The sequence below is a fragment of the Opisthocomus hoazin genome, chromosome 2 (genome assembly GCF_030867145.1).
Source record: "Opisthocomus hoazin isolate bOpiHoa1 chromosome 2, bOpiHoa1.hap1, whole genome shotgun sequence".
Lineage (NCBI taxonomy): Eukaryota > Metazoa > Chordata > Aves > Opisthocomiformes > Opisthocomidae > Opisthocomus > Opisthocomus hoazin.
In genome coordinates, this window is record NC_134415.1 from 23,441,777 (window position 1) to 23,457,333 (window position 15,557).

Sequence of the window (15,557 nt, forward strand, 5' to 3'; positions counted from 1 at the left end):
AGTCCGGCTCCGAGAGGCGCAGCGCCCGTTTCAGACCGCCGAGGAGACTCGGGCACCCATGAGGGACCGTCGCGGCTGACGGAGAAACGCAGGCCTACCCAGACGAGGAGGTGCACGGAACCCACCACCAACGCTCCCCAAAGCTCAGAGCCCCCGTGGCTCTAAGGAGGACCGGGCGTGCCTCAGCGAGGCCGGCGGCTCTCACCTTGGTCACCTTTCCGTGGAGAAGCATCTTCCAAAGAAGCCCGGCCGCGCCGCGAAGGGCGAGGCTCCACAGCCGAAGGGCGGGCTGCCGGGGCGCCGCGGGACGCTCCCCGGGCGGCCAGCACCTGCTGCGGCTCCCCGGCCGCACCGCGTCGGTCGCTCCCGGCGTGAGGCGCCGCCGGGGCCGGGCCCGGGGAGGGGAGCGCTCCCTGGTTGGCGGCGGGCGGCTCCGGCCCTCTCGGGGCGGGGCGGCGGAGGCCGGGGAGGAAGCGGCGGCGGAGGGTGAGTCTGCGGTCGGGCCGGGGTCTCCCGGCGTTTCGCTTCCCTTCTGTTCTCGCCCTGCCGCTTCCCCCGCCGCGCATAGGGCCCGCCGGGGCCGGGCGGAAGCGCCGGGATGTGCGCCTGAGCCGGCTGCGGCCTGGCCCGGCAGCGTGGCGGGAGCTGCGGGGTTCGCTCGGGCCGCCTCGGCCGGCCCGGGAGGCGTGCGGCACGGCAGCGGGGCCCGGCCGCGCCTTGCCCGAGGCGCTGGGTGAGGCTCTCCTCTGCCCCAGGGCGCGGGAAGGCGTCGGGGCTGCCGTGCCCGTTGCCCGCCGCGCCGTGCTGCCGGGGGTGCCCGCTGCCCGGGGGGGGAAGGCCGGGGCCGCCTGGGCTTAGAAGGAAGCGAGAGGGGCTGTGTGAGGGAGGGAGCGCGGAAGATGGAGGCAGGCCGCGGCGGGGCGGGAGGGTCCCCCAGCGCCGGGGGGCGTCGGGCCCGGTGCGGGGGGGCCCGGGCGCCGGCAGCGGTTGGGCGGGGAGGCCGCGGCACCTCCGTCCGTGGCCATGCTGACGGCCCCGGGTGGCCGCTGGCCCGGCTGGAGGAGGGGGCTGGGGCAGGTGGCCGCCCTCGGAGGCCCCTCCGGCCTCGGCTGCGGTGTGGGCATCAGGTCGCCGCGCGGGGAGACTGCGGTGGGCGGCCGTGACCGTAGAGAGAAAATAACTCGCTATGGTGACCTCCGTGACAGGGAACGCAGAACTGGTTGGTGTGTTGTAAATAAACAAAGCCGGTTTGCTACACAGTGCTGACTTTACATTCATGCAAGGCAAACGCGTTTTGAACTGTAAAAGCAGAGCGACAGAAGCTTTGTGGTGTAATTCCCGTGCTTGGGCGGGATGCTTTCCGACCCGGATCCGGGGGCGTGCCGCAGGCTACGGAACAAGGGCAGGAAAAACTCCGGTGAGGCAGTTTGTCGTTCATCCGGCAAATCCCGAAATCCCATTTTCCGTGTCTTCCATTTTGTGCCATGAACTCTGGGTGAATTTTGGACAAAATGCGTAAAACAGTGAAAGGTGATAAAATTAAAGTGAGCTATTATCTTGGAAAAAAAATTGCACAAATAGTGCGATATACATTATTTCAGGACAGTTTAAAGACCAGTATCATAGGAAATGTTTGTTATTATGCTTTTAAAACAATGTGCTCTTTTTAAAATTATTTCAGCAGGCGTCTTAATCAACTAAAATGGTTCTAAAGAAGAAGAAGGAAATTCAGGTAGATGCATTCTTGCTTGATCAGCAGCAGCTTGAAAAACTTCAGAGTAAGTAGGATGTGTTTTTTCTGAACTAAGGTTGTGTGGTTTCTTTTTGTTTGTAGAATGCATTTGAGTAGCTACTGAAATTGATATTATTATGTTTTGTTTCTGATGGTTTTGTTTTGTGGGTTTTAGGTGTGTTTGCTCTTTTGTGGTTTGTATTTGTTTTGTAATGAAAATGATGTCTTACCTTGGTAGATTTAAAAGAACCCTTCAGAGCACCATGTCTTTGGTTTGCAAACTCTTTGCTTTGTTTTATCATTGGTGTGAAGGTGGTAGAAGATCTGTAATTCAGTGCTACCTGAAGCACTAGGCTTAAATGTGGGCTAGCATTGAATTTCAAAGAATCACAGAACGGTTGAGGTTGGAAACGATCTCTGGAAGATCATCCCTTGTGTGTTTTCCCAGTCTTTGTATTTTCTGTAGTTAACTTGATTTAAAGATACTGTTCAAATGCTCTTTTGTTTTGTGGTTTGTTTTTTTTTTTTGTTTCATGAGAGAAACTTCCAGTGGTCTTCCCTTGGGAAAAAAAAAACCAAACCAAAACAGAGTAATACAAGATTTGTATGCTGAAGTTACGATGAGGTACTCCTTGCCTTCTGGTCAGCACTGGTGAGGCCACACCTGGAGCACTGCATCCATTGGCTCCCCAGTACAAGAGAGATATGGACGTACTGGAGAGAGTCCAACAAAGGACCACATGAAGGGCCTGGAGCATCCCTCCTATAAAGAAAGGCTGAGAGAGCTGAGGCTCTTCAGCCTGGTGAAGAGAAGGCTCCTGGGAATCTTACCAATGTGTAAAAAATACCTGAAAGGAAGGCGTAAAGAAGACAGAGCCTGGCTTTTTTGTGTGTTGAATGGTGATGGGACAGGAGGCGTTGGGCACAAACTGAAACACAGGAGGTTCGCTCTGAACATCAGGAGACGCTTTTTTTTTTTTATATAGGGGTGACTGAGCGCTGGCACAGGTTTCCCAGGGAAGCTGGGGAGTCTCTGTCCTTGGAGATATTCAAAAGCCACCTGGGCAGCCTGTTCCAGGTGACCCTACTTGAGCAGTGGGTCTGGACTAGATGACCTCCAGAGCTCCCTTCCAACTTCAACCATGCTGTGATTTTGTGAAACTGGTCTTTGTACTTAAGATGAAGCCTAGTATTACATTGCAGTGAAACTTGGTTTTTTTTTTCCATTTGTTAGAAAAAAAAATTGGTGTTAAAGTGTTGTAAGGAGCCTTAAGGGATTGTGGCACCAGTAGGTTTGCTGGAACAGGAAAAAAAAACCCCTAAGAACTAAGCAGTGATTTCTTACTATAAATTATGTATTGTTCGTACTGATCATTGTAAATCCTTTATAAAAAGAGACTCTTATTCCAAATGTAGGGTTTTCGAAGGCTGAAGAGCAAAACCTGGCATCTCTGCTGCTGCACTGCGCACAGCTGAGCAACGGCATCCAGCAGATCCAGTGTATTAAACAAGTAAGACTTCACTGTTGTTAGTGTGGTTTTGGTAACTGGCAGTGTGTCATGTGCACTGTTAATGGGAAATACGGTTCTGAAATGAACTCTGTAATGTTTTAAACATTCCTGGAACCAGGTAAAAAGCAGTTGTGGCTGCTGCATGTGCGTTAGGGAGAAATGTAGTTCTGGTACTTAAATTAGCAAGAGCTACAGTTACTGAAAGTGATGGAAGGTGAGCGATACCAAGTCTCCAGTTTTGTATGTATGTATTTTAGGTATCAGAGCTGTTCTTGGAATGTTATTCAACACCTGAAACCCAACAGGATGTGGTAAAGAGAGGACAGTTTTGCACTATGTGCTTGGATGAGAGGAAATTCTGCCTCTGTTAATGGTGAGGGTATATCCAAATTTTTTTGTTGATCATACATTCTGTTGATTATAGATTATGCCATTGGTAAAGAAGATGGATCGAAACTCTGTGTGTGATCCCATGGTTAAAGCTTGTTTGGATATTTTGGGAGAGACATATTTTTCACTGGGTGTGAAGAATCCCTTGAAAAAGGTATTAGCAAGGTAAAAAATCGAATAGTAAGCCTTTATTTACTTTTGTAAATGCTCTCCGTACCCAGAAGTAATTTGTCATGCGCTATAAATTGCTGTAGTTTAATTACTGTAAAATTGTGATACTAATATCTGAATAAGTACTCATTTTCTTTCTTGCTTAGTTAAAATCTTAATTATAAATAATACAATATATCACTGGATAAATAAGTTTATCACTGGATAAATAACTTCAAGGCGAAGTATTATTTTGATCTGTTTCATTACTGGAAAGACAGCATAGTGTGTAATTAGTACTTTGAATTTTAAAATCCCATATTCAAATAGAAATTTAAAATACTGTTAATCTCAGCTTCAACAACGTAAAGAGAAGGCTGTTCAGAGGAATCATAACTAAACTGTAGTTTCTTGTGCCTATTTTTATTGTAATTAAATTTTTCTGTTGCAAAATTGCTGTTATATTTCTTTAGTGAATTTACTACAGCCTTAGCATTTTTAAGGTCCCAAGCTTAGCTGTCTTCATTTCTATGTCCGAAAACATTTGTTGTCCCACTGAGAGAAGCAGGGCTTCCATCCTGTATTTGGTTGCCAGAGCTTTACACCCCTTTGAAAGGCTTTCTGGTTGCAAAATTAGAACATTGTGTTTGTTTTAAAACAGAGTAAGTTTTCATGCAGGAAACAACATCTGCCTAGTATTGGAGTTTTAGCTGACATTGTCTTTAGTCAAGTGGCTATTTAACACCTCAGTGTGAGCTGACTGATTGTGCTGTTTCTTACTGCTGCAGTTCACTGAACAGTCTTCCAGAAGAGTTTATGTTGTTAGCCATACAAAGCTTTGTATGTTGCCTGAAGGAAGAACTGAAAACCACAGACGTGTATTTGTACAGAAAAGTGCTGGACAACCTTGCTTCCTGTATGGAGGACTTCAGATTAGGTATGATGACATTGAATGTATCATCTTCTGTTTTAACTTGCTCAACATTGGTTTGCATCTTGGTGTGGCACCTTACCGTAATGTTTGTATATGTGAATTTGATAGCATTGGTTAGTATTCACTAGTTAAAACGTACTTTCTTTCCTCTAGGTAGAGCAACTGTTAAGAACCTTTTTGAAGAAGGTAAAGTTATATTTGTAGTAAAATAAGTTTCACTGTAGATTACTGGGAGGAGGGTTGTGTTTGAAGAAGTGACATGAGGTAGACAGAAGTATCTACCAGATCTGATTTCCTCCCGGTAAACTTTTGATAACTGGTACCCTCACATGGTACTTTCTTGTCAAAGACTTCCCCTTGCTTCGTACCTTTAATTTCCAGGGATCAATCTTTCTTTATTGAGCAGCCCTAGATATAAATCTGAAAAGGTACCGGTGAGTGAGTCTTAAAGGACTGAGGGAGTTGATGCTACTTTATGTGAAGTATTCTCTGTCATGTGCTTCGTGAGGTTGGATGTGGCAACACTGAGCTGTTAACAGCCAGTCTTGATTATACCAAGCTCAGGCCTGCTGTGGCAAGAATTTTGCTTGACAATAATTTGGCGAAAGTATGATCTGCTGGTAATACAGGATAACTTTACATATTGTGCCCTCAGCACACAGATGATGTTCACAGGTTCCTGTGGACCTTTTATTGCTGCTTTGTTTTTAGCTCTTGGTAATTTCAGCTTTTCATTGAGGAGCCAGGACTCTCAGTACCTCACAGAATTAGGCCAGGTGGGTTGGAAACTCTTGTAGCAGGTTGTTTCAAACCAGCTTGAGATTTTGCTTTAGCATCACATCTTTGGATCTGCACTGTAATTTCATTTTAATTTGTTTACGGAGTGGAAGAAACACCACTATATGTATAACTGTTCATTGTTTCAGGGGTATGCTGTGCATGTGTGCTTGCTCTGCTGGAATTTTTCTGTTCTATTTCTCTTGTAAATGAATTCATACCATAATTATTTTCACTAGTTCTTCAGTTTCTGCAGAAGTCGCTACTTGACATACAGGAAGAAAACAGGCAAGTGAATTCAATATAAGCTGTATTTTATCTGGTTTTATTTCACTCTTGCAAGATCATCTGGTGTGGTTTGGAATATCACTTTGATAGCCATATGTTGATGAAAGATTGGAATGTCATTTTACAATGAGACAAATTTTAAACAAAAACTGCTGATGAGTTTCTTTTCTTTTGTGGTGATATGATGATATAAAATAAGAGAGGAAAAGAGGAAGATTAAAGGCACTGATACTGTTAGAGCTACTACTTTTAAGGGAGGTCTTTGAGTTGTGGTTTTGCTATCTGAATTGTGACTGAACACTAATTAATAGATACACTTATTAAAATTCAGGTAGAGTAATACTATCCACTTTCCGTGAGTGTTTAATTCAGTATTGATATTCTGTTCATAGTCTGTTGCAGCAATCATCATTTAATAGCTTGACATTTTCCAGCATTGCACAAAGTGAGGCCTCTTCACTGTGGTGTCTCATTATGCAGCCAGAGGACAGGGGTGTTTGATTGTGTGTTTTGTATATTAAAAGTTTACGTGTTGTCTGTCTTCATGTTAGAAGAAAGTCTAATCATAGAAATACGCTTTGTGCGTGGAGGAACTGCTTGAAAAATGAGAAGAGAGCAGCACTGTGTTCTGTTGGTCTTTTTTGAAAGTTTCTGGAAAAGTTCAGCTCTGCTCTGGCAGAATCAACTGAGTGAAAGTTTGTCACAGGAACCTGTAGAAACTGAGTAGAATTTGTCATTATGTTTGTTAACTTCATTTTAAAACACTGCTCTAGAGTCTGCTTCTTGTTTTCCTATATTTATGTATCTGGTCAACTCAGGCAATAAATTAGTTTTTACCATTAATTCTATGTGAAGTTGGCAGAATGTAGTTTCCTGAGGATGTTGAAGAATGGTTTTCATTTCCTTTTTGTGTGAGTGTGTCTTTTTTTTCCTCCCACACAGAAAGAATCATGGAAATCGTGTTGTTCAGACTCAGTTGATGCACGATTTACTGATAGCTGTTAAAGTTTCAATGATGCTTGTACAGAAATTACCAGAAAACATCCAGGGAAGTCTTTGGAAACACCATGAGTCTTTTGTTTGGCAAAGTATGTGTAGTTTGCTGAAGAGCTCCACAAACTTACTTATGGATGGTAAGTTTAGTAACATTCAAACCAAAATATTTTTATTACATCAGTTTTGTTGTCTTCGTAGTAAATGCAGCCTGTACATATAAAAACATAGTTTAGCTTGAATGGAAATAGAACTGCTGAGATTAATGGGAGTGGGAGCAGTAGTAGCTCTTTCGGTGAGCCATGATTTGTAGATCATAATTTTGGAGGGCACAGTTTAACTTGTCTTGAGGTAAATGCTATTACTAATAATTTAGAAACTACCAGAAACACTTTTGAGAATCACCAAATGTCCGTGCCTACCAAAAATTTACGTATCTGTATGGATTATGCTGTCAGCACTTTTTATTGGTGCACTATAATTGCATTTACTTCTTAGACAGATATTTTTGTACAGTAGAATTTAATGTAAATGTCAGTAGGCTCTGCCACAGCCTTCCTTGTCTTACTGGGCAGTTCTGTATTTTCTATCTGTTAAAATGTTTTACTGGTTTCCTATTACACTAGAGTATAAATTCGTTAATACTTGCAATCCAGGTGGACACTACAGATTTGTGATTATACAACTACAAGTAATCTGGAAAAGTTCAGTACCATCTTTATAATTTTGTTACATAGTTCTAGTACACAATGTTTGCTGCACTCTAATGTGAGATACCTTTCTCTGCTGTGTAGAAACTCTCCTGCAAACTGTTCAGACTACCTCAGGACTGGCCGTTATTCTGTTTACTAAAGCTATGTATGACCCAGTTGAAGAGTTACCTTCCCTGGTGAGTGTATTTCTTCGCTAAAGACTCTGAAAGGTCGTAGTGTCGTTAATCATTGCTGCCAGTGTTGTTCAGTGGCTTTGCTGATACAGATAGCAGGACTTGCCAACCTCTGTATCATCCTCACTAGAGTGTAAATCATTCTTTCCTTGCCGTTTGAAATAAGAAGACTGGAGTTTTGAATTTGAGAAAAACAATGTACGAGATATCTCTTCAGATCTTCAAAGATTTTCAGTTATGCACAAAATAGCTTTTCTTCTGTGTTGAGATACTGTAATGTGTATTATTTTGCTGTTACAGGTCAGTGGCTTGCTGCTTGGGTCAATGAAACACGCAGGTTTGCCAGCGTGGTTTGTGAGTAACTGTGGGACTCTGTGTACAGAAAAACTCCCTGACTCGGTCTGTCTTTTCCTTTGCCATGGAGCGCTGGCTATGCTGGAATGGAAAAATGGCAGCATGGGTGAAAATGGAGAGAAACTATTACTAGATATCGCATCAGTCTTGTTGTCTTTGAGTTCAGAGTAAGCCTGTGTTTTGTGTTGTTTCATGTTTGGGAGGAGGGGGTTGATCTTTTTACTTGCATTTTTGCATGGCTGTATATGGTCCTGGTGGAATCTCTCTGATGTTTTCAGTATAATGATGTTAGATTCTGCCGCAGATCATGTCATCTTTTTAATATATTCAGAGTAACTCTAAACATTTGAAAAATATAGGGTCTTCATATTGCATAGATAGTTCTAAGTTAAAATTTTCTCTTGCATGCAAAAATGAAATTTTGCTTCCCCAACATAAGTGGGATTATTTTACCAGCTACCTGAAGGTAAGGTGTGGCAGAATCGGATAACCTTTAGTTTCAGGACATCACCTCCTATGCTTCGAAAAGTACAGAAGAAAATAAAGTGTGTCAAGGAGTTGGAATACTTGAAGTAAGATCAGTTTTAATTTTTTTTCCGGTTGCAAGCATTGACTGCTTGTGTCTAATGGACTACCAGCATTATTGGATAGGAGGTTAAAAAGTATATTCAGTTCAACCTTTGTTCCTGCCTTGGAGGTCAGTTTTCTGATTTTTGTTTTTGTACATATGGTACTCAGTTTTTATGGTTTTATACGACAATGAGAAGTTTTCCTTGTATTTTAAAGACGCATGCAATAACGTAATACTGCTCAGATATTAGTATGTGGATATTAAATTTTATTTTTGTTTTTAAAATAGCAAGTGTGGTGGCCTGTCAGGTTTCTTTTCCCCATGTTTAGGGATTTTAGCTGTGACCAGATAACAGCACGTCAGGTAACTAATCATACACTTTGCAACAGCCAATTCATCACCTCCGTTTTGTGTTAGTTCCTTTTCTTCAATGAGTGGTTAATGTTTCCTTACCTGTTTTATGGTGAGATAAACTAATGTGATGAATAATTATTTTGAAAAAAAAAAAGTATTTTTTGAAAACATTGACTAATGCGAATAATGAACTTTGTTCTTTTTAATAGGTTAAAAGATTCTGGTATGGCAGCATCTTTGTCTAGAATCCTTACCATTTGGACTAATTCAGCACTGGCTGCACTTGTTTCAGGCTCCCCAGATTTAAAAATCAAACTTAATGGGAACTCAGACGTAACTGGGAAGCTGCTGGAATACATTTACACGCATTGGGAGCACCCTCTAGATGCTGTTAGACACCAAACCAAACTGATATTCAAGAATCTTCTGCAGATACACCGAACCACCATTGCTGGATCCAATGAAAAATCAGACCCATTCTTTGCAAGGCTGATAAAATATTTACTAAGCTTGGAATGGCATGTAAAGGGGAAATATGCTTCTCTTGGCTGTCTTGTGGAGTGTGTGGGCACTGAAGATATATTGCAGTGGGACAGAACAATTCCAGTACAAATCTTGGATGTGATGAATGATCAGTCTCTTGCGCCCTATGCTAGTGATCTTTTGGAAACCATGTTTACAAATCATAAAGCCCATTTTACTTTGAGTTTTCAAGAAGGTACTTGGATTGACCAGTGGCATGACATCTGGGTTTCTCCTCTTTTAGTAATACTGTGTGAAGGGAACCATGACCAAACTACTTATATAATAGATTATTATTTACCAAAATTGCTCAAATGTAGCCCTGACAGTCTGAGCTACATGATCAGAATTCTTCAGGCTTCTGCAGATGCTAATCTAGGTAAGAAAATAAATGTCATATTTGTAATTGCTTTTTTTATTAAATCTCAGAAATCTGATTTCTGATGTATTATGATTAGAATTAATTTTGGAGAAAAATTCCAGATGTTGTTTTTGCTGTTAGTATTTCAAGGTGGAATTCATAAAAATCATAAGTGTGTCTTCATGCCATAAGCAAAATAATTAGTATTCTAACTGTGGTGGGTGCCTTGCTGTTCTCTTTACACGTCAAGCTTTGTTACATATCAGTGTGGTTTTTTTGTACTATTTTTCTGTTCTGCTGTTATCGCAGACATGTCCAGTAACAGGGCTTTACAGATAGTTTTGTGTTGCAAAGATGTGAATACAAGATTTATAATTCTCTTGTGGTTTTTGACATCATTTAGTGTAATTCTAAAATACGGGCTTGTGAGACCTCACAATGTCCTCTTTTCATATGGTATGTTCAAGATGAAGTTTTTTGGGAACAGGTAATTTAGAACTAGTTTAATCTGACAGACACTGTCTTTTGGGGTTTATGGGGTAAAATAAAAGGGGGGTAGGGGTCATGTGTTGGAATTAACAGGGGCTTCTGGCAAGCATTGCAATTGGTACATTGTTTGTATTAATCAAACTATAATTATTACTGGTTTTCATTTTCTTCAGGCTCTTGCAGTACTAGAGGAGCTCTTGGAGCATTAATGGCGTGCCTAAGGACAGCCAGGGCTCACGGACACCTGGAACTTTCGAATATTATGAACAATGGTCTTGTATCCACTGAATATATAAAACAGGGTCTAGTTCATCAGCACAATCAGGTAAGGGGACAAAGGTTTTTTTGTTTCGCTAAATTAGAAGTACTTAAATCCAAAATGCTGTGTCAGCGTTGTTTTGAAGCAAAGGTATCATCACAGGTGCCCGTAACTCTTTTGTGATTAACATCTAAATATCTTTCAGGTTTGCATTGATGCTTTAGGTTTACTTTGTGAAACCCATCGTAGCACAGAAATTGTGTCTATGGAAGAAATTCAACTAATTCTGTTTTTTATGATGTATAACTTGAACAGCCAATCTCCTTCAGTAAGGCAACAGATATGTTCGTTACTGAGAAAGGTAATTTCAAACTATAAACAATGTCTAATGAATGTGCCTATTATGTTAGTTATATAGCATTAAAAAAAGAATCTACTGAGTACTTATGAAGTTGCTCATCTGAAAGAGTAGAAGCTCTAAAACCAGGACTGTGTTGTATGTATTACCCAGCTGAATGGTGATAAGTTGTCACAGGCAAGGATGGCTTAAACAAAAGATTAAGTGATAGGCACAGCAACTTGATCATGAACATTGCTTAACCTGTCACCATATGCATCCTTTACCATAGCAAAGCAATGTGCTGTAGGGTAAGCAACGAACTTTGTGTTGCCTTTGTTGTGGACGAAGACCATGCTTATGTAGACTTACCAGACCTTGGGCAAATCACAGTCACTTGATCAGCCTCAACAGCCTGACTGGGAAATCAAGGCAGAGCAATGTTAAGCGGACAGCATGACTTGTGGCTGCGCTGTTACAGTCTGCAGGGATTGAGTCTGTCAACATTGTGGAAGTTGCCAGGGTCATGTGGTAGAAGGATGTGGATAAAACGCTGAAACCATGTAGTATAAAGAAAGTTTTGTAAGGTGTTAATGGCAAAAGAAAGCAGTGTGGAAGGAGAAAATAATTAATTTGAGATGGGGGAAAAATGAGGATATAGGTTTGGCGGAAACGAAAGAGAAGTCCATCTCTTTCCATTCTCAGCTAGTGCAGACTGAGGAATATGAGATGGAGAAATTGTGTTAGACGGAGTGTAAAAAGAAAAGAAATAATACCAGTGGGTAATAAAAGAGCTGGGGGAAGCACTCCTGAGGTGGGTCAAACTCTAAGAGACACTGAAGCTGTAAAAATTATATGCATTAATTTGGATTTTTTTTTTTGTAGAGGAACATATGTTCCACAGAAAATAGGCCGGTGGGAGGAGGAGCCTAGGCATGAATTTAGGGAGGAAGATGGAAGAGGGTGTTGGAGATGCAGAGGGGAGGGGGAAAAAGGTTCATCACAAGAGAGATGGGGAGCAAAAAACTTGGTTTTGATTTAACTGTAAATGATTCTTGCCTTACCTATGTTTTGCTTTTGTTTTAAAAGTTATTTTGTAGGATACAAGAAAGTTCCCAGGTGCTTTATAAATTGGAGCAAAATAAAGCCAAGCAAGAGTTACTTGAAAACTCAACTAAAATGCATCCTTTGGGGATTTTGCAGCAATATAAAGTAAGTTAGACTGCTAGAGATACAGATATGAGAGGTGGGATAGCATTTCTCAAAGATAGTTCATTGTTCTTAAGAACACCTCTGGGTAAGTTGGGCTGTGTCTGTGTTAGGAAATAGTATAGTGCGGGAGGGAGAAACCTGCGAAGCAAAACAGTGCTGAGGACCTTGTCTGCTCTGTGTGCCCTTACTCAAGTTAATTTTGACTAAATGTACTGTTCTCTCAAGAGCTGAGTGTCCATTAGTATTTGGAGGGTATCTTTAAGGTTAATTTCGTCGAAAAGCAGTAAAGGTTACGTTCTGATTACTACATGATGTGACCTGAAACGGCAGTGGGTGGGGAATGACAGGATATATACACCCAATCCAAACTAAAATTTTCAGGTGAGTGTCCTGTCAGCTGCTGGCAGTTTGGTAACAAGTTTTAAATGATGTGTGTTACTTGGACTTAAAGTAGAGATCCCTTGAGCTTCAGGCTTTTTATAGTTCTCCAGAATGATCAGTGAGAGAATGAACGACAGAGACGTCTGTATGAAGACTTCTTTTGCGTTTCTCTTTCTTTCCTCTTTGAAGGCTCACATAATCAATTTCTTTGTGTTAAACTGTTTTTTGTCTTGAGTTCTGCTTTTCTTGTTCAACAAATTTTCAAGGTTTTGATAAAATGGCCACCTTTTTGTGGAGTGGGGAAGGAAAACTTTTAATTTAGAAAAACCCAAACTATTGTCCAGCCTTCACTGTACTGTAGGAAACCAGAAATTTGTCAGTACTGTGAAGGTAGGCCTTTATTCTTCCAAAATTAACTGTAAGGTCGTAGTTTTTTGTGTAACATGTAAAGCAGAATGTTCTGAATTCAGTTACTTAGACTTTTGTTTGTAGGGCAGCAAGTAAACTGTCTTAACACTTTTATTGTGATTTTCAGGATTTCATGTCATCAGTATGTGACAGGCTTTTTGAGGTACTGTTTCCCGGTTCATCACACCCAACCAGATTTTCTGCACTAACTATTTTAGGATCAATAGCAGAAATATTTTCTGCTCCAGAAGGTGAGAAGCCTATTTTATATGCTGCAGGAATGGGAGGTATTGAAGAAGATTCTTTTATGCCAGCTAGTCAATTTCTGTCAAAGTAAACCAGTATTCTTAGCCCTCAATTTCTATGGCATTTCCTGTGTCGCTTTCTTTTTACCGGAAGGAAGGACCTTTCATTGGAATCTAATGTGTTGAGGTAAATGTAAATATTTATGGCCTGTTGAATATCTTCCATTAACTGGGATTTTGTTGCCTGGCCTGTTTTTTAGCAAGATTTTTCAATGAATTAGTGTTACTCATTGAGAACTTTTGGACAAGATTCAATATATTTGATAGTTTTACTCTGTTTTCCTGTTCTAACATCTTGATAATATGTCGTTTAAAATGTTGAGACCATAAAAACTCTCGATTGAAAAGGCTTGCAAATGCGCATGGCACTATTATGCTAAATAAGGAACAGTTTAATTGGACAATTTATGATATTGTGCTACTGTTATTTTTTCTTCACAATGTTATGACAACCTCAATTCAAGGAGTATTAATAAAGAGCCCTGGCGAATTGATGGTCTTGCTAAATCTTGTCTCTGCATCCTATGCCAATGTAAAAGTATGTTTTCAGTCTTAAATTGCAACACGTAAGGTGAAATTTGATTTTGAGAGGGAAGAAAATGCCTTGTTGGTAGATCTTTTCTCAGAATCCCTGGTAAATCATGAACACATTATTACTACGAGTTTGTGGTATGGTGTTGCTGCCTTTTTTTTTGTTTGTTTGTTTTAATAGAAAGTTATAGTGAGAGTTGTTTATAATAGCAGCTTTAGAATTTCAGAAGCCTGGCATTACTTCTATAAAGGACATTTAGCTGCTGTTGTGTTCTGTGCTGGAATGTGGTGCACTTATTTACATCTTAAAATTTCTGGCTTCTTTACAGCATTAGGTCAGTCACCAGAAATCGTGACTCTCTTAAATCTAAATTAAAAGCAAAAAAATATAATGGCTTCCATTTTAAGGGATTATTCCTATGATAAAAAGAACCCCAAAAACCAACCCCCAAAACACATTGAAGTTTTAAATCTTTTGTGAGAGGAATTATTTTTTAGTGTTACATCCTTCCAGGAAAAGATTTTGTAAGCAAAGCTAAAGTAAAGGTTATTTTCAATGCTGAATTTAATGTGAATAAATGGGATTCTGATTTTGGCAATAAGTTACTTTCTGTATTACTGTGAGTTAATTTTTTGGATATGGTAATATTTTATTTTTTTTCTACAGTAAACATGGCATTTTAAGATGTGTTAATAGAAGTAAGTAATATTAAAAATAATGGTTTAGCTAAATTTTATTTTAATGCTTCTTTTAGTATAGCTAAGCAAAATGTGAATACAGTGCTTATTCTGGGAAGAATTACAGTAAAACTGTGTAAGGCATTGATTTCTTCGAACAGGCCAGGCACAAGTTTTTCAGTTGGATCGGGAGATTGATTCTACTCGTGTCCGAACTTTGATCCAGTGTTTTGCCAGTACTTTTGAGGAAGTAAAAGTTCTGGCGTTTGGGCTTTTGATGAAACTACGTGATGTTGCATTTCATTTACAGGTATGTAATTAAAAATAGTTTAAAGGGAGTAATTTTGTGAAAGGTGAATGTATGTGATTAAGGTACAAAGCATAAAGCCTGAAAATCGGAAGTCGGTCCAAGCTGCCTGCAGTGGTGTTCATCCCTAGCATCTTCTGTATATTTTTACGCAGCTTCTGCCCTGACCTAAGGAGGCTTGTTTCGCTGACGGATGAAGGAGTTTGGGAAGTTCATTGGGTATGACCATGAACTATGAAGAGAAATAGTTAATACAAGCTCCATGCTTAGCTGTGGCTTCCTTTTGTAAATTATTGAGGCAGTTTGACTTGGTTACTCCTGTATTTTAAGAAATTCAGCTCTGTGTTTCTATTTTTTTCTGATTGGTCTCAGATTTCATTATCTGATTTTCTATTTGATTTGTCCCAAATTTTGCCGTTTGACTCGGTACTGACTTTTCTGTTTATAACTTCATTAAAACTTACCTTTTAAATTTGTAAGTACTGATGAACAAATACCACTTCCTGATAAACTGTGCTTCTCTCTGATGTCCCTTAGCAGATAAAACACATAATTCGAAAAAACCTCGAAACCCAGAAGCCCCATCCTCCTATGAAGTGCGAAGTGTTTGAGTACTGCTTTACAAATGACTGCCCCCATCCTCAGTGTGTATGTAATTGTATCTTTGCTAAATACATACACATACATGTTTTGAGTGTAAGGTAGTCAATGTATAAAATAATTGTTTCTTAAGAAATATGTACCAGCAAACTTACTGAAAAGCAGGTTCTTAAGATTCCAGGGTGCTAAGCAGCTTAATTAAATCAATATGGTACCTCCAATAAAAT

The 15,557-nt window shown here is 40.5% G+C and overlaps 1 protein-coding gene across 1 annotated transcript in view; it reads left to right on the forward strand.

The window, feature by feature from the left end:
• Positions 1 to 465: 465 nt before the first annotated feature.
• The window catches only part of THADA (THADA armadillo repeat containing), a 170,004-nt gene continuing 154,912 nt past the window's right edge, over positions 466 to 15,557 (forward strand). The window contains exons 1-16 of the mRNA XM_075412893.1: positions 466 to 486; positions 1,682 to 1,778; positions 3,149 to 3,243; positions 3,668 to 3,798; positions 4,572 to 4,720; positions 4,871 to 4,903; positions 5,734 to 5,786; positions 6,729 to 6,915; positions 7,570 to 7,664; positions 7,962 to 8,182; positions 9,150 to 9,841; positions 10,486 to 10,637; positions 10,777 to 10,932; positions 11,998 to 12,120; positions 13,037 to 13,160; positions 14,585 to 14,733. Of these exons, the coding sequence (XP_075269008.1) occupies positions 1,703 to 1,778; positions 3,149 to 3,243; positions 3,668 to 3,798; positions 4,572 to 4,720; positions 4,871 to 4,903; positions 5,734 to 5,786; positions 6,729 to 6,915; positions 7,570 to 7,664; positions 7,962 to 8,182; positions 9,150 to 9,841; positions 10,486 to 10,637; positions 10,777 to 10,932; positions 11,998 to 12,120; positions 13,037 to 13,160; positions 14,585 to 14,733 (2,436 nt within the window). The 5' untranslated portion in view covers positions 466 to 486; positions 1,682 to 1,702. The remainder of the gene's footprint in view (positions 487 to 1,681; positions 1,779 to 3,148; positions 3,244 to 3,667; positions 3,799 to 4,571; positions 4,721 to 4,870; positions 4,904 to 5,733; positions 5,787 to 6,728; positions 6,916 to 7,569; positions 7,665 to 7,961; positions 8,183 to 9,149; positions 9,842 to 10,485; positions 10,638 to 10,776; positions 10,933 to 11,997; positions 12,121 to 13,036; positions 13,161 to 14,584; positions 14,734 to 15,557) is intronic.